Here is a 24073-nt window from a genome sequence, read left to right on the forward strand (position 1 = left end):
CCCCCAAAGTGACATCAGATTCTGTAAATGCTGGGAAGTGGAGAAAATTTCTAGGGATTCTCTAGCTAAACTATGGTTACAATTAAAATTTAGGTGTTTTTGAAGGTTCCTTAAAAAGTAATATCCTCATGCAAACTGAATCAGCAGTTTCAGAACTAAAGAGAACCTCTTTCCTGTGCTTGGGGTGTCACAAGCTAGGCATGAAAACTGGCCGTTAGGGTAAAGGTGAGTGTCAGGAAGAATTAGGCAGCTCCAAATCAACTCCTCTGGCAAGGTCAGAGCTTTACTCCAGGCTCCAGAGGACTGTCATGCCGAGGCCGCCATCCCTCGGAATGAACAGAGGCATGGCAAGCGTGGGCCCTGAAGGCTTCGTAAGTTCTTGGGCCCATTAAAAAAATGTTTTTAAATCTTCATTGCAATTTATATTCAATATTATTTTGTATTAGTTTCGGGTATACAGTATAGTGGTTAGAAAATCATAAACTTTAGCCAAAACCAGTTTGGCTCAGTGGATAGAGCGTCGGCCTGCGGACTGAAGAGTTCCAGGTTCGATTCCGGTCAAGGGCATGTACCTTGGTTGCAGGCACATCCCCATTGGGGGGTGTGCAAGAGGCAGCTGATCAATGTTTCTCTCTCATTGATGTTTCTAATTCTCTGTCCCTCTTCCTTCCTCTCTGTAAAAAAATCAATAAAATTTATTTAAAAAAAGGAAAAAAGAAAAAGAAAATCATAAACTTTAGAAAGTGATTTCCCTGATATTTCAAATATCCACCTGCCATCATACATTATTTTTTAAAAAATATATATATATTTTATTGATTTTACACAGAGAGTAATTGAGAGGGATAGAGAGTTACAATAGAAACATCAATGAGAGAGAAACATCGACCAGCTGCCTCCTGCACATCCCCACTGGGGATGTGCCCGCAACGAAGGTACGTGCCCTTGACCGGAATCGAACCCAGGACCTTTCAGTCCGCAGGCCGACGCTCTATCCACTGAGCCAAACCGGTTTCGGCCCACCATACATTATTATTAGTAGTAGTAACTATACTAGAGGCCCAGTGCACAAAATTCTGGCACTGGGTGGAAGGGGATGGTGTCCCTCAACCTGGCCTGAACCTTCTTGCAGTCCTGGACCTCTCGGGGGATGTCCGCCTGCTGGCTTAGGCCCACTCCCTGTGGTTCGGAACCCCTTGCTCCTTACCACCCACCTGCTCACTGCTCCTTAGCACTGCCACAGAGGCGGGAGAGGCTCCCGCCACCGCCGCTGTGCTCCCCTGTGCTCCCTAGCCATGAGCCCGGCTTCTGGCTGAGCGACTCTCCCCCTGTGGGAGCACACTGACCACCAGGGGCCACTCCTGCATTGAGTGTCTGCCCCCTGGGGGTCAGTGCGCATCATAGCAACCGGTCATTCTGGTCCTTCCACTGTAATGGTTGCTTAGGCTTTTATTATATAGATTCCCTATGCTGTACTTTATATCCCAATGAATATTTTGTAACTACCAATTTGTACTTCTTTTTTTTTTTTTTTTTTAATCCTCACCTGAGGATACGTTTACTGACTTGAGAGAGAGGAAGTGAGAGAGCGTGGGTGGGGAGAGAAACAGCGATGCAAGAAACACTGATCAGTTCCCCTATGTACCCCAACCAGGGAGCACACCTGCAGCCGAGGTGTGTGCCCAGATGGAATCAAACCTGCAAACTTTTTAGTGTACAGCATGTCAAACTTGCGGACCACAGGCTGCATGCAGCCCACAACAAATACTTTTGCGACCCAGCCAATATAACGGTATGTAAGAAACGTTTTAATAAAAATTCCCTAACTTAATTTTTACAATATCCTATTATACACAATTATCCATAATGAACTACAACGGTCGCTAATGACTGATTACTATAGTCATGGTGCATTCATTTTCCTTACACACCTTACGTGTGCAGGTGCACCATTTCTCTACACTAACACTAGCAGCGAATATCTTAGCAGCCAATTGCCATGTCATTAGTCTTCTACTGACTTGTTTGGTGTGCGCAACAGGAAATGTTTTGCTTTCAGAAAACAAGAAAAATAGGTTTATTTGCTTATTAATTTGTGCAGTTATTCAGTGTCTGGTAAGTTAATGTTCAAGGAAAAAATATTAATTTTTATTAACATGTTCTATTATTTTATATTAACGATTACTCATTTATTTCAGCCCTTTGTATTCAGCATGTCTCTATCAAAATAAACCTATATTTCTATGAAAATTGAAGCTTTTGTTTATTTGGCCCATGTTAGCCTTTGAGTTTGACATGCTCAGTGTACAGGATGATGCTCCAACCAACTGAGCTGTCTGGCCAGGATCCAATTTGCACTTCTTAATCCCTTCACCTTTTTCACCAAGTCCCCCAGCCTCCCCTCCCCTCTGGCTACCATCAGCCTATTCTCTGTGTCTATGAGTCTATTTCAATTTTGTTTGTTTGTTTATTTTGTTCTATAGATTTCACAAATAAGTGAAGTCATGTAGTATTTGCCTTTCTCTGACTGGCTTATTCCACTTAGTTTAACAACCTCTAGGTCCATCCATGCTGTTGCAAATGGTAAGGTTTCATTCATGTTTATGGCTTAGGCCTATATCTTTAATAGCTTCTATGCCTTTTCTCCATCTCAGACTGTCACTAGTCATATCTCACTACTTCCTTGAAAGCCTGCCTTGAGCATCCACTTTTAGTTTTTGCTCCACTTAGATGGTTGTGGGTTAGGGAACAAAATATAAGAGCAAGTGAATATTTAGTGGAGTCTGGGGGGAGGGGTCTTGGGTATGTGGGAAGCAATGTGATAGAATGACTTGACATATACTGGATTCGAGTCCTCACTGGCTGTGTGCTCTTGGACAGGTGAGTCAACTTCTCTGAGCCTCAGGTTCCTTGTCTTACCATGGGGATACCACAGTGCTTACCTCATACGGCTTATCATACTGACGGGGTGGTGTAGGAGATGGATGGCATGGTCAGACTGGAGAGGTTTAAGAAAACCAACATGGTGGGGCTAGGCATCGTGGGGAGCTGTTACCACATCTAGCTGAAGATGCGAAGGATGGAAACAGGCGCCCAGTGGAACCCAGAGTTGGCAGCTGCTGGAATGGGTGTCTGGAAGGATCCGTGGGCTCCAGAAGAGGATGCACTGAGCCTGAAGTGACCTGACGGGGACCCAGGGAAATAAATGTCTGTGTTCACTGATTTCCTGACAGTACTCTCCCCATTGGCCAAAAGCCAGGTAGATAGTACTGCAGTTCACCGTCCGGGACACAGGGCAGGTGGGGAGGGTGGACAGCAGATCTAGAGGATCAAATATGAAAGGTTTGGGGGAAGATTAAACAAAACAGAGAGTGTGATGAGCTTAGCACAGTGCCTTCAACACAGTAAGGCAAGGCAAGTCCTCAATAACTGTGAAGGAATTCTGGACTTTGGTCTCCTCTCTCCCTCTGTCATGCTCTTTCTGGATGACTCTTATTGCTTACTTCCTGGTTATAATAGGTCACGAATGGTTGAGGTGACTCCCAAGTAATCAAGCATTGTTATCTATAATGGAGGGTTTTGAGGGAGTAATGGGTGTGTAAATAATAATAACAATAATAATAACCAGGGACCCTGGGGCTGAGGATGAGAGAGAGAAGCAAAAGAAGGGGAGAAGTTAAGAGGGAAGAGTGAGAGAAAACCCATATGCTCCCTATCAGGCTGGAATGAACACAGGATTGTTACTTTATGATCAAATTATGCATTCCCAGGGGTGTGATAACAGTGTCTTTGCGATTCACAGTCTCATGAGACTTGCAAAGACGGTATGCAAAAAAAACCCAAACAAAAAAAAAAACACTTATCATTACTCCTAGATGAATAAGTTTTATGTCAGTGCTTGTTCCCTCCAAAATCAGGTAGTCAAATGTGTTCACATGGGTGTTCAAATACGCCCACGTTCCCACCTGGGTGCCTGGGCCAGAGAGATGGCTGCGTAGAGCGAGCTGGTCCTCCCGGGAGTGACTCCCGGTGGGAAGGGAGCCTGAGCGTGCTCCGCGCTCATGAGCCTCAGCGTCCTTTCCCCACGTCTTTGGCTGCTGCTGACTTGACCCTTTAGCAACCAGTCTTAGTTCCACAAGCTATTCTGAGTGTCCGGTACAGGCTCCAGAGCGAAGCATTCTTGGCTCCCGCCTCCAGCATCCTTCTCACATCTGCGTACCCTTCCTCCAGACCTCTGCGCAGGCCTCTCTCTCTGCCTGAAACATCCTCTCTCTCCTTTGTCTGGATAACCTGACCACAACCTCCAAGACCCTTCAGGTGGCACCTCCTTTAGAGGACCTGACTGGACAGTGTCTCCTCCCCTCAGTGCTCACAGGGGTTGGGAAGCCCTCAGCATCCTCCCATTAACCCTCTGTGTTCTCTCACTCACAGAACTTACCACACTGTCTTGGTGTCCTGGCCTAACTCTCTCAACAGATTAAACATCTCTTGAGAAGAGACCTTGACATATTCATCTTGGTCCCACCACTATGCAGCAGAGTCTGCTGGCACTCAATGAAGACTCATTGAATGAATGTGTGGGGCATAATCCTAATATATAAAAATCCAGGGGCCGTCACGACTGAAAACAACAGGATGAACAATAAATAGGCTAAATGGGGCAACCAGGCCAGCAGGGGGTTAGTGAGGAATGACCAAACGACTGGACAGCAGGCTGCATGCGGCATCCAGGCCATTGTGGGGGGCAGTTGGGGGAGACCAGGTGGCAGGGAGTGGCAGTTGGGAATGACCAGGTTGGCAGGGGGGCAGTTGGGGGCAACCAGGATAGCAGGAGAGGCAGTTGAGACAGTTGGGGGTGACCAGGTCAGCAAGGGGGGCAGTTGGAGGTGACCGATCTGGCAGAGGGGCAATGAGGGGTGACCAGGCCAGCAGGGTGCAAGGGGGTGACCAGGTTGATAGGGAGGGAAATTAGGGGTGATCAGGCAGGCAGGTAGGTGAGCAGTTAGGAGGTGTCCTGGATTAGAGAGGGTGCAGGCTGGGCTGAGGAGACACCCCCTTCTGTGCATGAATTTCATGCACTGGGCCTCTAGTTCAGAAAACAAGCGTCTCAAATCCAAAAGCATCTATTATAGTTAAACACGCTGTATGTTCTAGAACGTTCTTCCTTACCTCCTGTCACCCTTGCTCTCCTGCCACAACTTCTGGACAGGTAACCTTATGGCTATTCACCTGCCCTTTCCTCAACCTTCTTTTTCAAACATCCTCTTACATGCCACTTCCGTAGAGGCCATCCCTGACCATCCTCTGAAGTGGTCACTCAGTCACTTGCTTACATTTCAGTGTGTTTTAATTTGCTAACACAGTACTTTTTTCTGGCATTAACATTTGATTTATGTGTTTGGTTATTTTCTTTCTGTCAGCTCCATTTGAGCAGAGCCTTGTCTTTTCACAGTTGTACCCCAGGCAAATATTTGTTAGACAAATGTGTGCTATTATTGCTGCATTCTGCCTCAACTTGATGTATGTCTCCTGTCTTTGCTGTTGGATTAGGTGCTCAGAAAAACTCAGAAGGATCTCCCTCGTGGCATTGGAGGGCGGGAAGGGTCCTCGGTCCCCTTCCTGTGACAAGGTGGATTCTGCCGCCTGCTGCAGCTTCCTGTGGCCAGATACTGAGGAAAATCGCCCATGTGTCTGCAGGCCCAGGGCTGGAAGTCTCCTCCAGCTTGCTGTGAGAGTCCTTCCAGCTGCCCAGGGCCCAGCTGATAGAGGAATGTGCCCAGGGCTCCTAGCTGGCGTGGCACCCAGCAGGAAGCAGGCAAAGCGGTCAGCACAGAGGACAGATGTCTTTCCTTTCCCAAGCTGCCACCCCGAGAGTGCACGTAGCTGCCTGGCTGCGCGCCAAAAGTGGCTCTGCTTCAAGGGTGGGGCATCGTGGCTCCTGGCTCTGCTGTAGAACAGGACGAGCCTTGAGAAGCCTTGACCTAACTCCTGCCCCTCCCGCTTCTGCAGAAGTTGCTCTGCCAGCTCAGTGGAGGGCCGGCCAGGCCTGGAGTCTCTCACCTGCCCCTGGCCCTTCCTTGAAGTCCTCTGGTTTACTGGAAATCATAAACCGAGAGAGACAGCCTTGATCACACCCTGAATATTGCACTCTTAATATTTAACGCCAGAGGCTGAAGCAACCTGACACTGGCCTCCTGGTTTCTCTCTGTGACTGATATTTGCACCTGGTAATTGAGGTCAAATTTTGCTTCTCTTAAGTCACATGATTTGTCTCAAGGCAGGAAGGTGTCGGGGCCACTGGTTGCAAAGGGGCCAGGAGGTGATCACAGAAACGCTGCAGATCAGCTTTGGCAGCAACAGCTTTGTCACTAGGCAGCCAGCCCCGGGAGCTCGCTGCTGGGCTGGCCGCGGGTAAAGGACCCACATAGCGTCTGAACCCCAACATTTTACTCAGAGCGAGCTTAGGACACCTTCCTCCCTCTGAGACACCTGCTGCCGGAGTCACTTTGAATCCTTTCTGGAAGAGTGTGGGACCTAAATCAATTCATTAACAAGCTAATTAAGCATGTTGAATAGGCCACCCACAAGATTCTGGTAACCTAAGGATTTCCAAATCACAGTACGGGTCCCATGCAATCCAGACACCAATTCTTTTTTTTTCTTTTCTTTTTTTTAATATATTTTATTGATTTTTCACAGAGAGGAAGAGAGAGGGATAGGGAGTTAGAAACATCGATGAGAATCATCGATCAGCTGCCTCTTGCACACCCCCCACTGGGGACGTGCCCGCAACCAAGGTACATGCCCTTGCCCAGAATCGAACCCAGGACCTTTCAGTCCACAGGCCGATGCTCTATCCACTGAGCCAAACCGGTCCCGGCCAGACACCTATTCTTGCTCCAGGCTTTGCTTCACCTCAGTATTTATCTCCCGGTTGTCATGGAAGCTGCTCAGATTAACAGTAACACAGCCAGACCAGCCCCTCTGCCAGCCTGGAGTCCTGACAGCAGCGGAGCTCCCTGGTGGCCACGAGTGGCCCTGCCCGCTGGACACAGCCCTGAACCCCTCACATCTGAGGCCCCTTTCACCTGGTCTCTCCAGGCACACAGTAGGTGTTCAATCAGTGCCTGCTGAATGAAGTTACCACCAAAGGGTATACTAGTTTTCTGGCTTCGAGGACCTTGGGTAACCCACCTGCTGCAGTGACTAGAGCAGTCCCACCCCTACCTCTCACCCCAGGGACTGCAGGCCAGACCTAACACGGTCACTCAGCCCCTCCGGGGACTCGGGTGGCCCACAGACCCCTTCCTCTGCTCCCGGAGCTCAGTGGTACAGACCTGTGAGGAAGGAGCCAGCTGCGGCCCGGTAACTCGGCAGCACAGAAGGCGGGATGATGACTGGCTGCACCTGCACTGTAGCCGGACACCACAGTCAGCACAGCAGAAGTCAGCACGGGGAGGACATGACCCTCACCGTTCTCGTGTCCACCCCAGGACTCTGAAGCTGGGCCCCTGACTACTCTTGGGGATGGACGGCTGGCCTCGAGGGGACACTGCCAGAGACCAAGGAAGAAGCCACTGTCCCTGCAGACACCGGCATGGCCACCCAAGGAGGGCCCACAATGCTCTCTGGGAAGCTTCTAACGTAGGACAGGAGCGATATTGGCTTCATGTGCTATTATCTGTGAACTCCTCAGTGTGGAAATGTTTGTTTAAAATCCCTAAGGTGACCAGATGTCCCGCTTTTGGCGGGATAGTCCCGATTTTTAACAATTTGTCCCGCGTCTCGCGGCGTTTTAAAAAAGTCCCGATGTTTTGGACAAATTGTTAAAAATCGGGACTGTCCTGCCAAAAGCAGGACATCTGGTCACCTTAAAAATCCCCCTCTTGTCAGTGTATGAGGGATAGGAATAGGAATAGACCTTATAGATTTACAGTTTAAATTTACGAAAAGGTCCTTATTTTTTAAAATACATTTTTATTGATTTCAGAAAGGAAGGGAGGGAGAAAGAGAGAGAGAGAAAATAGAGACATCAAAGATGAGAGAGAATCATTGGTCACCTGCCTCCTGCATGTCCCCTACTGGGGATCAAACCTGCAACCTGGGCATGTGCCCTGACCGGAAATCAAACCGTGACCTCCTGGTTCATGGGTTACGCTTCTCTGAGTCAGGACAAAGGAGGGAAACTGTATTGATAGTTTGATGCCAAAATTTCACAGTACCACCTAGGAAAGCGATTTCTTTAACAACTTAACAGTTTATGTTGTTAAAAAGTTTTTATCTGAGATGTATTAAATATTGCTTTATTTTTCAATTAAAAGTGGTTTCCTCCTAAAAAAAATAAAAGTAAGTAAGAAAGTAGGACAGATGTTCCCCTCTGTGACACAGCTCAGCCCAGAGAAGGAGCTGGGGGTGGAGCAGACGACCTGAGGCCTCAAGGCCACCAGGTCAACCACTGCCCCGTGGAGGGAGGCAGCACCGGGTGAGGGTGGCTCTGGACTTGGACCTGTGGAGGCCAGGTCGGCAGCGTGGAAGCCGTGCGGCCTCTTCATTTGGTTGTTATGTGGATTAAAGAAGATAATACATGCAAAACTCTCAGTATAGTAAACCCTCCTACCTGTTAGCCATATAACAAGTTTTTTTTGTTATGTTTTTTCCCCCAAGAACACAGAGTAAAAGGAAAGAAGCCGGGAAATAAAGAGCACGGCATCGCACAACAGCCGCTCCATCATCCGCCCTGAACAGCAGAAACAACGGTAAGCGGCAGGAACACGGAGCACACACTACCTGTGCACAGCTGCTCGCGTCCCGGCAGAAGCACGTGAGCGCTGCTTCCGCCCACACGCTGGCGGCGCCCACCGGTTCGCTAACGCTCGCGGCGAGGAGGATGGAAATAGCTCCCGGGCCAGGCCCAGGCTGAGCCGCTCGCACGGCGCACGTTATCTGTCTCACGCTGCAAGGAAATCTGTGGGGCGGGTATTTTTGTTCCCTTTTTACAGATATAGAAACTGAGAGCTGAAGAGGCTGAATAATTTCTCAAGCACGCCCCGCCCCTGCACCCCCACACACAGGGGCAGAGCTGGGGCAACCCAGCCTTCCGACGGCGGGCCTCCCTGGCCGGACTGCCTGCGGCCACATGCTAAGCGAAGGTGACCGCGCGTCCCGCTTTTGGCGGGACAGGCCCGATTTTTAACCATTTGTCCCGCGTCCGTTGGCGTTTTAAAAAAGTCCCGATTTTTTAAAACGCCACAGGACGTGGGACAAATGGTTAAAAAGATTCTTTCCAAAAATTGGGACTTTTTTTAAAATGCCGCGGGACAAATTGTTTAAAGATTCTTTCCAAAAATCGGACTATTTTATTTATTTATTTATTTTAATATATTTTATTGATTTTGTACAGAGAGGAAGAGAGAGGGACAGAGAGCCAGAAACATCGATGAGAGAGAAACCTCCATCAGCTGCCTCCTGCGGGCACGTCCCCAGTAGGAGGCGTGCCCGCAACCAAGGTACATGCCCTTGACCGGAATCGAACCCAGAACCCTTCAGTCAGCAGGCCAACGCTCTATCCACTGAGCCAAACCGGTTTCGGCTTATTTATTTTATTATTATTTTTTAAAAATATATTTTTTATTGATTTTCTTACAGAGAGGAAGGGAGAGAGAGAGCTAGAAACATCGATGAGAGAGAAACATCAACCAGCTGCCTCTTGCACACCCCCCACTGGGGACATGCCCACAACCAAGGTACATGCCCTTGTCCGGAATCAAACCCAGGACCTTTCAGTCCGCAAGCCGACGCTCTAACCACTGAGCAAAACCGGTTTTGGCAATAATCGGGACTTTTTTAAAACTGCGGGACGCAGGACAAATTGTTAAAAATAGAGACGTCTGGCCAAGACCGGTTTGGCTCAATGGATAGAGCATCGGCTTGGGGACTGAAGGGTCCCGGGTTCAATTCTGGTCAAGGGCATGTACCTCAGTTGCGGGCATATCCCCAGTAGGGGGTGTGCAAGAGGCAGCTGATCGATGACACTCTCTCATCGATGTTTCTAACTCTCCATCTCTCTCCCTTCTTCTCTGTACAAAATCAATAAAATATATTTAAAATAAAAATAGAGACGTCTGGTCACCTTATTCTAAGTGTGGTCCATTTCCTGGGACAACCCGCGGCGGAGTCCTTAGGTCTAACCTCCAGGAGCAGGGGCACTGCTGTGTATCGAAGATTGGTGGCAACAACGCTCTGGCAACAGGGTAAGCTGGAAAGGGCATCTGTGTTCCTGCCCCAAAGGGCAAAAGTCAGGTGGTCTCTTTACCCAGAGGATCTGAGCCACCTGAGGGAGGGCCCGGCTTGGCACTGGGATAGAGAGTTTTAGCGTGCCCACCTGCCACCTGCAAGCCTGCCCCAACCTCCCCAGGTATGGCCTTTGTGATGGCCTGTGGGGGGGTGTGGGGGGGAGAGGTGGTTCAGGATCTGACCGGCACCACGCAAAGGCGGGGAGTACCGGAAGCACACCACCCCAACCTCTCCCTCTCTCACACGCCAAAGAGCCCTCACGGGTGCCCCTCCCCGGGGCCTCTTCCTGCCTATGATTAAGAGTCGTGTGCGCTGGGGAAGCCCTGATCACCCAGCCCCATAAAAGTCAAAAGCAGCTGCCAAAGGGTTCAACTCAGCTAGAACTGTTGGTGTATACATTAGGGCACATGTGTCAAACACAAGGCCCGCGGGCCAAATCCGTCCCGCCAGGCCTTGCAATGTGGCCCGCACCGCGCTGTCATCACTGCACTCCGCTGCGTTTCCATCACAATGACAGTTTATGACTGTTCAGTAAACCATTCGGCCCGCGATTTAGGCTGGATTTTAGATTTTGGCCCCTTCTCTGATTGAGTTCGACACCCCTACATTAGGGTGACCAGACGTCCCGATTTTGAACAATTTGTCCTGTGTCCCCCGGTGTTTCGGGACTTTTTTAAAACACCGCGGGATGCGGAACAAATTGTTCGAGATCGGGACTGTCCTGCCAAAAGGGGGACGTCTGGTCACCTTAGTATACATTGACATTTTTTCCTGGAGACCAGAATGAATTCCGGGGGGAAAGCCCTGGCCTCGGACCCCTTGAGCCAAGGCTTCCATTTCTGGCTTTTCCCTCTAACTCTCCACATGACCTTAAGCAAGTCCCTTAACCTCCTTCCCTTTCAAGGGGAAGAAACGCACGAAGTTTTACCCTGAGCCCGGCCCCGCGCGGGTGCCTCGGCACGCTGACCCTCAGCATGGCCTTTGAGGTAAGTCCCGTTTCCATTCCATCTGCAGGCGAGGAAACTGGAAGAACGGGGAAGTCAGGGGAACAGACCCCAGGCACATGGCTCGTGAAGATGGACCGGCTTTTGTTTTCCCAAGCTCTTAACCCCTGTGCAGAGGTACTTTATAAACACGAGGACAGATGCAAAAGTGTTTTTGAAACAAGCAAAAAAAAAAAGGGGGGGGGGGAGGCTGCATAATATAAATATAAAACACAGCCCCCTGGACATGGTTTGAGAATGTTCCTAATCCCCTTAAGAACATTCTGTAGACTCTGTCCACTGAACCAGAGGCCTCTGAGGTGAGAAGGCCCTGCAATAAGTCTTTTCTTTCCTCTTCCCCCTCCCTTTGGGCAGGAAAGCCACGGCTAGCCAACTTCTACAGGTGGGACCAGAAAGGTCACACCTAGGCCCTCAGCCGGCAGGGGAGGAGGGAGACAGATGTGGTCACCGTGGGGCCCCTCCAACCGAAATGTAAACATTTTAATACCAATTTTATACCAATTTGGTATAATATCCCAGCGCATCTTTCCTCATCTTAAACACAAACTGCATTTCCCTTCTGAGCTGGTCAGCATTCTGTTCTAAACGTAGTGGGCCCCCTCCCCTCCCCACGAAGCTCTGCATGGGGGCCCTGGCCGAAGGCCGCAGAGCGGCTGGTGGCTGACGGCACCAGAAAGAGGCTACGCAGAGCAGGACGCCGGGTAGATCAAAAGGCTCTCTGGGAAGGCTGCAGGTCTGGAGGCCAAGCAGCCAGGAACACGCCCCCAACATACCTTAGGGCGGGCAAGAACACAATCCTATCTTCCTACGGTGGCCCACAAGGCTGGGTGGCCAGGGCCGTCTCCTCCCTCTGTGGCCTCTGCTCCTCCCACTCTCCTCCTGCCCTGCCCGACTCTCTGATGCCCTGGCCTCCTTGGTGCTCCCCACACAACCCCATCTCGGGGCCATGGCCTTGCTGTCCCCTCTGCCTGGAACAGACATTCCGATGGCTTGCTCCCTGGCGCCACCGGGTTTCCGTTCAAACACCTCCTCCTTCGAGAAGTCTCCCTGGACTGCCCTGTCTCTGTGCCTCACCCTACTGCGCTCCTCCCCGGGGCACCCACTGCTCCCTGACAGTGTGTTCAGCGCTGTCTGTCTCCCAGATGGGACCATAAGCTCCGTGAAGGCAGGGGCGCGAAGGTGCTTAACTGTTTGCTGAATGTTCGGTGAAGGAATGAGCGCAGGAATGGACGGAGAAGTTCCGCACGCGCGTTCTCCTGCCGGTGCTGGAAGATCGGGGCAGGAACAAGCGTCAGCTTGTGCGGTGGCTGCCGCTGCGCTGTCTCCCTGCCCGGACTGCGATCGCCCTGCGGCCTCCCCTCGGAGGGAAGGCTGGTCCGGGGCCTGCAGCTCCAGAGCTCCCGGCAGCCTGTGGGGCTTGTCTGGACTGCAGCCCTGCAGACCACGGAGGTCTGGCCGGGTGCCTGCGGGCTTTCTCAGGGCCTCAGAGAGACCGGGGAGTGACTAACCCACCGTCTCCCCTCTCCCCGGCCCGGGGAGCACAGGAGTGACGCAGACAGACAACGCAGACCTGGACAGACCCTCAGGGTCACAAAAGGTCAGCGCTGGGTGAAGCCTCGGGGATCCCAAGACCCGCCTGTGCTCCGCAGATAACACAGGCCCAGGGTGTGAGAGTGTGAGTGTGTGTGTGTGTGTGTGTGTGTGTGGACTCTGGGGTCTGGCGGACCCAGCTTCCAGCAGCTGCGTGACCTTTGAGAATCATTTGAGAAGACACTACAAAAGCACTGCTTACCCCAGGTGTGAAATGGAAATAAAAGACCCTCCTTTAAACAGGAAGCTTGTCCTTCTGTTCAGTCTTTATTTCCATTCTTGATGATATTTAAGTCAAATATCATCCTAACCCTAACCCTAAGTATTTTGGCTTGATAATCAAATCCTACCACCACCAAAATTGGGTCAACCCAACCTACTCAGTGTGACCCCCGCTGGGCTGCCCCCAGCTGTGTGCCTGGAAGCACACCACCTTCTTTTCTCCCGTCTGAGTTACAAAGCCCAGGAGCAGGCCCTGCCATGGGCTTTTCTGGGAACTCACAAGTGGGAACTCTGCCATGCACATGTGACAGTTACAGAAAAAAACTTTTTTATTTTTTAAATTTAGATTTCTTTTTAAATTTTTATTTATTTATTTATTTTATATATATTTTTTTAATTTTATTTTAGAAAGGAAAGGAGATGGGGGGGGAGAGAGAGAGAGAGAAAGAGAGAGGGAGGGAGGGAGGGAGGGAGGGAGGGAGGGAGAGAAACATCAATGATGAGAGAGAATCATTGATCAGTTGCCTCCTGCATGCCCCCTACTAGGGATCGAGCCCGAAACGTGGGCAAATGCCCTTGACTGGAATTGAACCCGGGACCCTTCAGTCCACAGGCTGACACTCTATCCACTGAGCCAAACCAGCCAGGGCTAATTTTATGTTTTAATTACAGTTTAGATTCAATATTATTTTCTATTAGTTTCAGGTGCACCGCAAAGCGGTCAGAACATCATATACCTTGCAAAGTGTTTCCCCGAAATTTCCAGGACCCACCCAGAAACCAGGTTCTGATTCTCCCCCCAGAACATGTGACCTTGAGGGCAACAGCTTCTTCTCTTGAGGTGTCTCCACTCACCAGGCACTAAACAACACTCGAGAATCCCTGCTGACTGAATTAATATGCCCCCAAATACTCCCTCCATTTCCCGAGGGAAGGAAATGAAAGATAGAAATAAATTGGAGACAAATTCAAGTCATCCCTATTTCTGCATGCTCGGTCTGTGTTGAGAAGGAAAAAAAAAAAATCATCTCTATTTCAAACCCAGACTTGACAAGTAGAGCAACGCCCTAAACACGAGGCGTAGAATAAATCATGAAGACCAGCCCCAGGCAAAAGACTGCAGGAAGGAACACACAGTTAAACTGAAAACTGTTAACTGGTGCTTAAGAAGAAAACACAACAAACAGCCCGGAAATGTTTTTTAGGAGGGTGCCCATCAAAGTCCCTCGGGGGCCGGTGTGTCCTTCCACACCTGCTTTTACTAAAAAACCAACAGCCCAATACCAGAGCTTTGTGAGTCAGAAGCCGAGCGAAACCGGACGCGGACTCGGAGGCACTGAACTGTGAGGCACAGCACCCAGGGAGCAAGCGACAGCCAGGCCACGGCTGGCCAGGGCCTGGGGGCCACGAGGGTGGGCCTCGGGGACGCTGAACCCACAGCAGATGGGTGACCCGGAGGCTCCCGCCTCGTCCCTCCTCCAGCCTCCACGCCCCCGCCCACCCGCTAAGCACATCTGGAGAAAAGTCCTTGCACAATCCTCCACCAAACCAATTCCACATTATTTCACATGAGACTCAGAACCAACACAGATTGCTTTCTAATGCTTTTTTTAAAACGAGATTTTAAGAGACAACACTGAGAAAACTCAAGCGTTATGAAGAACCTTTTGATTTTAACTTTATAGGCGGTGATCTTTTTGAATGCAATTCTGCCTCTACACAAAGAAACTGTCCCTTTAATTTTCAAACAGCTGGAACTTCGAAGGACCACGAGCTCCCACACATGTGTTGAACGAAAGGGAACTGTTCTGGGGGGCCCCCCGGCTCCCTGGATGACAAAGGGCGGGACACCCCACTCCCAGGGCAGAAGATGACCCCCAGCCCCTCGTCCCCTCTGCAACATTCTGGTAATATTTCTGGTAATACTGTTATTGTTGTTTTTGTAAGCAAACCGAAAATCAACAAACTGCCTCAAAATCCAACATGGGTGGTTTACACCAACCCCTATGTTAACGATAAATAACGCAGAACAGAAAAGAGGAAAGCTCTGGTCAAGCTGCAAACTCACCCAGGGCTGGTGGTTGGCGTCTCCAGGAGAAGGGAGTCCATTTTCTCGGTTCCCTGCTGTCCAGCCCCAGGTCTGCCTGCAGTGCAGGGAAGTCCAGGGCGTGCTGCCACCTGCAGGCGAGACAAGAAAAAGCAGACGTTATGGCTCAAAGTTGCCCACCTGAGGCCTGGGAGCTTCGGCAAGCAATTTGCAAGACCGAGTCCCGTCCTGGTGCAGGAGCCAGGAGAAGTCACTCAGTTCTGTGTTTGGGATCCCACCTCAGAGCCGCAACAGACACACTAAAAATTCTCAGCCACTAAGAGCTCAAGTATTTCTTAACAGCAGCAAATTCTCACACAGGGCTCGCCAGCTGCCAAACGGTTTGCCTGTGTTAACTCACTGGATTATCACAAAAATGGGTGAATATTTTAGATCTCTGCCAATCTGCCCAGTTCTTGAGCTAGATTAGATCATGGAAATGAGGACCTTGATAAAACCATCTTCAAAGAGGGTTCAGATGTGAGACTGTGATAGAGTCATTTCCTAAATTTTTGTCGAGTGCCTGTCTTGGACCAGGCATGACTCTGGGACCCGGGAGGAGAGGCTTGAGCTCACACACAAAGCCCCTGCTCTCCTGCAGCTCCCATTCTGGTGGAGGGAGGAGGCAGAGAGGGGACAAGTGCTGTGCAGATGACAAAGCAGGGTAAAAGGGAAAGAGAATGATGACATTCGTTCTATTATTCATTCGTTCCCAGGTTTCCCCAGGACTTACTAAACCACCTTGCACAGCCAAGCACTGCGCTGGGATGCAGCGATGGGCCAAGAACAGACTTGACCCCTGCTGGCATAGCATACTTAACAACAAGGGAGAAGCACATATGAATCCAACAATCACCGAAATAAATGCAACGCTGCTGACCTGTGGTAAGTGTGATAGTGCAATGGTTGGCAAACTTAAGAGTCCACAGAGCCAAATATCAACAGTACTGCGATTGAAATTTCTTTTGAGAGCCAATTTAAAAAAAAAAAAAAAAAAACTTAAACTTCCACTTTTTCAATATAGACTCGCCCAGGCCATAGGATTTTGTGGAAGAGCCACACTCAAGGGGCCAAAGAGCCGCAGTTTGCCGACCACGGTGACGGGGTGGCACAGGTCCCAGTGAGAGCATCCCAGGGAGGCCTGACCTTGTCTGAAGCCTCGGGAAGGCCTGGGGGGAGTGTGGGGAGAAGCATTCTTGGCAAAAAGCACAGGCTAGACCATGAATAGCAGGCCAGAGGCGGGGCAGGGAGAGAGGGGGCGGGGAGAGAGGGGGCAGGGGGCGGTGGGGAAGGGGTTGGGCAGCTCTTGCATGGCACTCCCAGCCATGAAAGGTCCTGATCGCCTGAGAACCGGAGCAGCACCCAGGGGTCTGGCAGAGAAGTAACACGGTGGGATGCGAGTCTTTTTTTAAAAGATTCACTGTGAGGCTGGCTGGATAAAGCCCCACCACAGATGCTGACGTCTGAGTCCCTGGGAGCTGTGCACATGTTCCCTTACAAAGGGACGTAGCAGAGAAGATTAAATTGGGCATCTTAAGATGGCAGGATTGTCCTGGAGTGTCCAGGTGAGCCCCGTGTCACCACAAGGGTCTTCGTAAGAGGGAGAGTGCCAGGGGGATGCCACATGAAAAAGACTGGTAGGCTTAACAGATGAGGAAGTAGCCGAAACCGGTTTTGCTCAGTGGATAGAGCATCAGCCTGCAGACTGAAAGGTCCCAGGTTCGATTCCCGTCAAGGGCATGTACCTTGGTTGCGGGCACATCCCCAGTAAGGGGTGTGCAAGCAGCAGATGATCGATGTCTCTCTCTCTCATCGATGTTTCTAGCTCTCTGTCCCTCTCTCTTCCTCTCGGTAAAAAACCAATAAAATATATTTTAAAAATAAATAAAAATAAAAGATGAGGAAGTAGCCATAGCCAAAGAACAAAGGATGCCTCCCGAAGCTGGAGAAGCCTTGATTTCTTACAGCAGCACTAAGAGACCGATACACACCGTCTTCAGTGAAGAGACACACTGTCAGTAAGGAGAAGGGGAGGCAGGGGCCAGTTGGAGGTCACTGTGTTATCCAGGCAAGCAGTGTGAGAGCCTGACCCACAGCAGTGGCAGTGGGAGGGGAGAGGCGTTGAAGGAGGGGAAGAGTCAACGAGTCAAAGGTCTTGCTGCCACCTGGCAGATGCTACCTGAGTGCAGCGTCAGGCGTCTCCCAGGCTCAGGACGTGGCTGGCTTATCCTGGGCAGAGCCCAGCGCCTCCACAGAAGGAGGAAGCTGTACCGGGCTATAGACCATGCCTGACCAGGGCCTGCCAGCCCCAGCCCCACAAAGGAGTCCGGAAACAAGCTCTAAGAGAACTGCTACCGGGCAAAAGGTAGCAAATGCTTCTGCCAAGCAGTAGGCTTTGCGGTGAACATTTTTTTCCTTCCAAACAAAGAGATTTCGTAATCTTGGAAACGAGGTGCCCAAATTTAAATACACACATCTGCAGCCCAGGTGATGCATAGCCACAATGATATCCAACATGTTGAAACTTCATGGTCAGTGAAATAATACAGAAATCAAAGGGAGATCATAAATGAGACACTAAGAGACCCTCTCCCAGCATCTACTCCACTCCCATGGAATGTTCCAGACCTTCTGAGAACGTGGTGTCCTGACTTGGTCCTGCCTATTGGGTCTGTTGAGAAGAAAAGGCAATGCAAATGATTCCAGAGTGTTTTCTATGCGTTCTTCCTGTTTTATTGCAAAAGTATAAACATATACCCACCGCGTACTTTGGGGTTTACTGAGGGGTGACAAGGAAGTCTGTAAGGCACTGCTCCCCCTCCCCCTAACCTTACCCCCACCCCAACCCCAGGTGGCTTTGGGTCAGGCCTCAGGGACCTAGGAGCATGTCAAGACCCAGGAGTACCTGCAGATTGCAAAATACCAGGTAGTCCAGTTAGGGTTGGAACAGGTTAACTAAAAATCATATATATGTATGCATGTATTGTTTTTCTGGTGACAAAAGTGGCATATGTTTACAACCATCCAGAGATCATTTATTTGGAAATATTTTCTTTCAGTCTTTTTTCCAATAATTTTTGTGTGTGTATCTATATAGCTATAATCTCTTTAAAAATTTTTTTTAGGTACTGTACTGTGTATATTTTCTTTTGCAACCAGCTTTGTTTTATATAACAGTAATAATTTTTCTGTGCCATTAAATACTTTTTAAAAAAAATAATTGGCGGTATTCCATCATAGAAAGGCATCAAAATCACTTAACCAATTCCTTTCTGCTGGAAAACAGAGTGGCGAGGTTCTGTAGCAGGAGTCCCACAGTAGGAACAGCCCGCAGAGAAGGGTGCCCCATTTAGAACCTGGCTGAAGCTCTGAGTATTCCTTGGGGCCATGTTTCGCACGTTTCAGTCATCCATACATCACCGTTACTAGTTCACTGTAATCATATGTCATCTGTACCATACTTAACATTTCTCTCTAAATCAACTCATTCTCCCTTAAGTGAATGTGTTTTAAAAGCAAACCTTACTCACTACTGTCAATGGAAAACCGGCATCCTAGTCACAAATAAAGGCAACTGGAAAAATGAGCACGAAGGAAAGCAAAATAGAGCGGTGAAGATACAGCTGTCCCTTTGCTCGTTCTTTTATATCTAACGGGATATGAGGGAGGTTTGGAGGGTTTTTAAAGACAGTCCAGCCCCAAGCTGGGACCTTTCTCCTTCCCTCCATCAGAAGATTGAAAAGGGCAGTAACTTCTCACCATGCGAGTCAGGGTGAGACAATGCTGTGTGTTCCACCTGGAACCACTCCGCACCATCCGAAATAACCTCACGTGGGAAACACGTCTCGGGACAGACTACTGGAAGTAGCATTACTGGGATAAAAGGTATGGACACTTTAAAGAGCTTTTGACAAATACCACCCAAGTTACTGGCAGCACCACTATACTATCAGAGTGCCCATCTGACTTCACCCTCACATAATAAATATGATAAACAGCAATGTTAACATGTTAAGCTTTTCAGTGTAACATATCCAGCAGTTGGAGTTTCAAAGCATACTCCTGCAGCTAGTCTCGGACCCGGGGGCAGGGCCATGACACAAATCTTCACTTAGAGGTAAGTCTACACAGCCCGACATTGTACTTCTTAACCTAAAGGAAACTCGGTAAAATATTAAAGGAAACTCGGTAAAATATGAGGAAGTGACTCCAGCACTGGCAAACATTTCAGAACGTGTTTGTGCCAGCAAAGGTCACGTGAGGATTAGAATAGCACGGGCTGGACAGTGTGCGTTTGAGAAGTCAGAGGCCGGAGAAGCAGTACAGGCGAAACACAGATAACTGTTCCACAAATGTTCCACAGCCAATGAAGACGCTAAAAGAAACACGTGTGGAAGCCCTCCTATCCTGGTAGGATAGGCCGTTGCACAAATCGGTTAAAGATGAATGCAATTGTTGAGATTTCAAAAATAGAAAAAGGAAACTGTATTTTGAAGCATGAAGAGTCAGTAACAATGGGAAGCTCCCAGATAATTTCAGTAATTTCTGGGCAGACACCCGTGTGGGAGAAAGGTGGGGGAGAAGATAATTAAAAACATGCTAAAAAGTTTCTTACGTTTGAAAGGAGGTTCAAGATTCTGATTAATTGTGGGCGTGTGTAGGAAACCATAAGTTTGTCTATGCTTAAGAACTTAACGAGGGCTCCTGGTAAGACATAGAATTTAAAGTCACTAAATAAAAAGGAAGGAAGGGGGACAAAGACGTCTTGATGAATCAGAAAAAAATCACAAGAAAAAAGGAAGGACCCCTAATAAGTATATGGCAAAACAAGATGGTAGAAAGAGGGCCACACATATCAGTGATCAAAATAAACACGGATGAATTATATTCCACTACTAAAAAAAACCCCAAGATTTTCTATCTAAATGCCCACTAATGGAAAAATTGATAAATAAATTATGCCATTCCATTATAATGGATGTGTGTGTGTGTGTGTGTGTGTGTGTGTGTGTGAGCATGCCACAGAAAGAGGTTCATGCTTTACACAGTTTAGAAAGTGGTAGAAAAATGTGTAAGTATAGAAAAAAATAATCCAGAAAAATACACCAAACTGATAACTAAGGTTACCTATAAAGAGTGGAATTATAGGAAATAGGAGTGGTCTTTCCTGTCTAATTTTATGAGTGTCTACTACACTGTTTGCATCTATTACAAGCAACATGTAACCAGGAAAATAAGGTGAAATAATAAATATAAGAGAAGAACCAATTAAAGAGAGGATGTAGAGAACAAAAAAATAAAAGTGGGTTGACAAAAACCCAAAGCATTTCTTTAAAAATAGACAAATCTCTGGGGAGACGGGTCAGGAATATCTGAGAGAGCCCTGGCTGGTGTTGCTCAGTGGCCAGAACATCAGCCTGCGCACCGGGGGGTTGTAGGTTCCCCAGCCCGTCAGGGCACACGCAGGAGGCAACCAATCAATGTATCTCGCTCACATTGATGGTTCTCTCTCTCTCTCTCTTTTCCTCTCTCAAAAACAAACAAAAAATAGCCTCATGTGAGGATTCCAAAAAAGTAAGAGTTAAAACTAGAAAGCTCTTAGCCCAGTCAGTGGTTGAGCATCAGCCCATGAATTAGGAGGTCACTATTCAATTTCTGGTCAGGGCACATGCCCAGTTTCAGGCTTCATACCCAGCAGGGGGCCTACAGGAGGCAGACAATCATTCTCTCTCATCATTGATGCTTTTTTCTCTCTCTCCCTCTCCCTTCACCTCTGAAAGCAATAAAAATAAATACTTTTTTAAAAAGAGAAAACTGATCAGTTGGACTTCAACAAAATTGGGAGGGTGGAAAATTGCTTCAAAGAATACCATCAAGAAAGAGAAAGGGGGCCCGACTGGCGTGGCTCAGTGGTTGAGTATCAACTTATGAACCAGGAGGTCATGGTTTGATTCCTGGTCAGGGCACATGACCCAGGTGCAGGTTGCTGGCTTTATCCCCAGTGAGGGGTGTGCAGGAAGCAGCCAATCAATGATTCTTTCTCATCATTGATGCTTCTATCTCTCTTCCCCTCCCTTCCTTTCTGAAATCAATAAAAATATATTTTAAAAATATATATATATTTTATTTTTTTACAGAGGAAGAGAGATGGATAGAGAGTTAGAAACATCGATGAGAAAGAAACATTGATCAGCTGCCTCCTGCACACCCCCTATTGGGGATGTGCCCACAACTGGAATAAAACCTGTGACCTTTCAGTCTGTAGGCCGATGGTCTATCCACTGAGCCAAACTGGTCAAGGGCATGTACCTTGGTTGCGGGCACATACCCAGCAGGGAGTGTGCAGGAGGCAGTTGATTGATGTTTCTAACTTTATATCCCTCTTCTTTCCTCTTTGTAAAAAAATCAATAAAAAATATATTTTTTTAAAAGTGAAAGGGGAAAATTTTATATATATATATATATATATATATATATATATATATATATATATATATATATATTAGTTTCCCCCTTTCACTTTCATATATATATATATATAAATTCTTTTACCCAAGCCTGGCCGGCATGGCTTAGTAGTTGAGTGTCAACCTATGACCAGGAGGTCACAGTTGTTTGATTCCCTGTTAGGGCACATGCCCGGGTTTCAGGCTCAGTCCCTGGTGGTGACCTATCAATGATTCTCTCTCATCACTGATATTTCTATCTCTCTCCCTCTCCTTTCCTCTCTGAAATCAATATATATATATATATATATATATATATATATATATATATATTTTTTTTTTTTAAAGAATTCTTTACCCAAGAGAAATGAAAATATATGTTCACACAAAAATTTATACATAAATGCTCATAGAAGCATTATTCATAATAGCCCCAAAGTAGACACAACCTAAATGTGCATCAACTGATGAATGAATAAACCAAATGCGGTAAATCCATTTGATGGAGCATTATTGGCCAATAAAAATGAACAAACTACTGCCATAGCCAGTTTGGCTCAGCGGATAAAGCATTGGCCTGCAGACCGAAGAGTTCTGGGTTCAATTCCAGACAAGGGCATGTACCTAGGTTGCAGGCTTCTCCTGGGCTAGGCCCTGGTCAGGGCACATGCAGGAGGCAGCCAATCGATGATTCTTTCATCACTGCTATTTCTCTCTCCCTCTCCCTTCCTCTCTAAAAAAACAAATCAATAAAAATGTTTTTTTTAAAAAAAGAATATAAGCTGAAACCGGTTTGGCTCAGTGGTAGACCGTCGGTCTGCGGACTGAAAGGTCCCGAGTTTGATTCCGGTCAGGGACATGTACATTGGTTGCGGGCACATCCTCGGTGGGGGGTGTGCAAGAGGCAGTTGGTCAATGTTTCTCTCTCATCGACGTTTCTAGCTCTCTATCCCTCTCTCCTCCTCTCTGTAAAAAATCAATAAAATATATTAGAAAAAAGAATATAAGACTGAGGATGCATTGGGCAGTTGAGGCTTATATGCCCTTCTAAACAAGGGGAGGGAGGCAGGGTCTAGGATTTCAAAGAGAAAGTACCCAATTCACAGTAGATGAGAAAGAGCAAACTTGTCAGCAAATTCTGAAACAATGGGGCGCTGAGGGGAGTCCACCAACAGGCCTTGCGGGGTTTCTCCCAGTCTGCCACACAAACCCACATGTGTGAGGTGAACACGCTGAGGTCAGTATGCCAGGCTGGGCTTCCGGAGGCAGGCTTTTCTGGCGGAACTCCTTTAGGCAGGAGAGGATCAAAGGCTCTTTCGTTTCTCCAAAATAGCAGTCTTAAGATCAATATCCCAGAAGGCATATTTTAGGGTGGCAAACTTTGGTTCCCCTGGAGAGGAAAGAGAACTATCCATGACAGTTAAATTTTAGTTTAATAGGAGGGAGCGAGAAGGGCTCTAGGAAACTCAGAAGAAAAGAACAGCACAGAGGAGGTTAATCACAAAACCAACCATCTGACTTTCTGGCTCATGACAAAGACAGTGTTTTCTAAAAGTAATAAAACGCCGCCCTTCTGGGGTGGGACTCCATGTTTTAAAAATTAGGGCACTGAGTCATCTCATCAAATTCAGATGGCTATTTTCAAAGTTAAGGACGTTCCCAGTTTTGTCTCAGTAATGGGTCTTATGACCAGATCCAAGTAAATAAGCTTGAATTCCTTTTTATTGAGACAAAAGCAGAACAGAAGGGGGGTTCTTGGCTACAAAAACTGGGTTCTCGTCAGTGTTTGTAAGTCAGTGCCTGCAGCCTTGCCACTTTGCTTTCAGCACTCAGTGCCTCCTCTCTACGCTTGCCCCCCACCACTGGCCTGCCTCATACCTTCTCTGGCCAGGGGATGGGGAACACCCTAGGGTCAGGGGCTGTCTCTACAGCCTTGAGGCGGCGCCCAATTCTTTCACTTCGGGAAATCTACTTTGAGCGGTAGATTTGACTCAGGACAAAGACCACGGCACTAGTCTCTCCCCCTTTTGGCGGGCAGACGCAGGGGAAAGCTGCGTGGTTTGGGGAAAACTGGGTCCCCTGGGTGCATGTATGTCAGCCCTGGTTTGGGGTCCCTGCAGGGCCCCGGGGAGGGGCGGCATCCTGGCCCGGCTGCTCTCCAATCCTATGCCCCAGAGGGGTAACCGCCAGACCCTCGGAGGGCCCCGCAGGGACGCCCGGGGCGCCCGATCTGAGAAGCGCAGACAGCGAGCGGCCGGGGACGCCGCGCGGGGCGGAGGGGACCTGACAGGGGAGACGGGCCGAGGATGCGCTCCCGCCTCCCGCGGGGCTCAGGTGCGGCTCTCCGCCCCGCATCGCAGGCTCCCACCCTCCTCCTCCTTTTCCGACAGCCGGGCTGCAGCGGGCAGCGGGCTCGGCGCTCCCCCAGCCCG

General features: G+C 48.6%; 1 protein-coding gene across 1 annotated transcript in view; it reads right to left on the reverse strand.

The window, feature by feature from the left end:
• The window catches only part of RAD50 (RAD50 double strand break repair protein), a 186442-nt gene that overhangs the window by 161907 nt on the left and 462 nt on the right, over positions 1-24073 (reverse strand). The window contains exon 2 of the mRNA XM_045576654.1: positions 15178-15287. Coding sequence (XP_045432610.1) covers positions 15178-15287 — 110 coding nt within the window. The remainder of the gene's footprint in view (positions 1-15177; positions 15288-24073) is intronic.

Source organism: Pipistrellus kuhlii, unplaced genomic scaffold, assembly GCF_014108245.1.
Source record: "Pipistrellus kuhlii isolate mPipKuh1 unplaced genomic scaffold, mPipKuh1.p scaffold_m20_p_8, whole genome shotgun sequence".
Lineage (NCBI taxonomy): Eukaryota > Metazoa > Chordata > Mammalia > Chiroptera > Vespertilionidae > Pipistrellus > Pipistrellus kuhlii.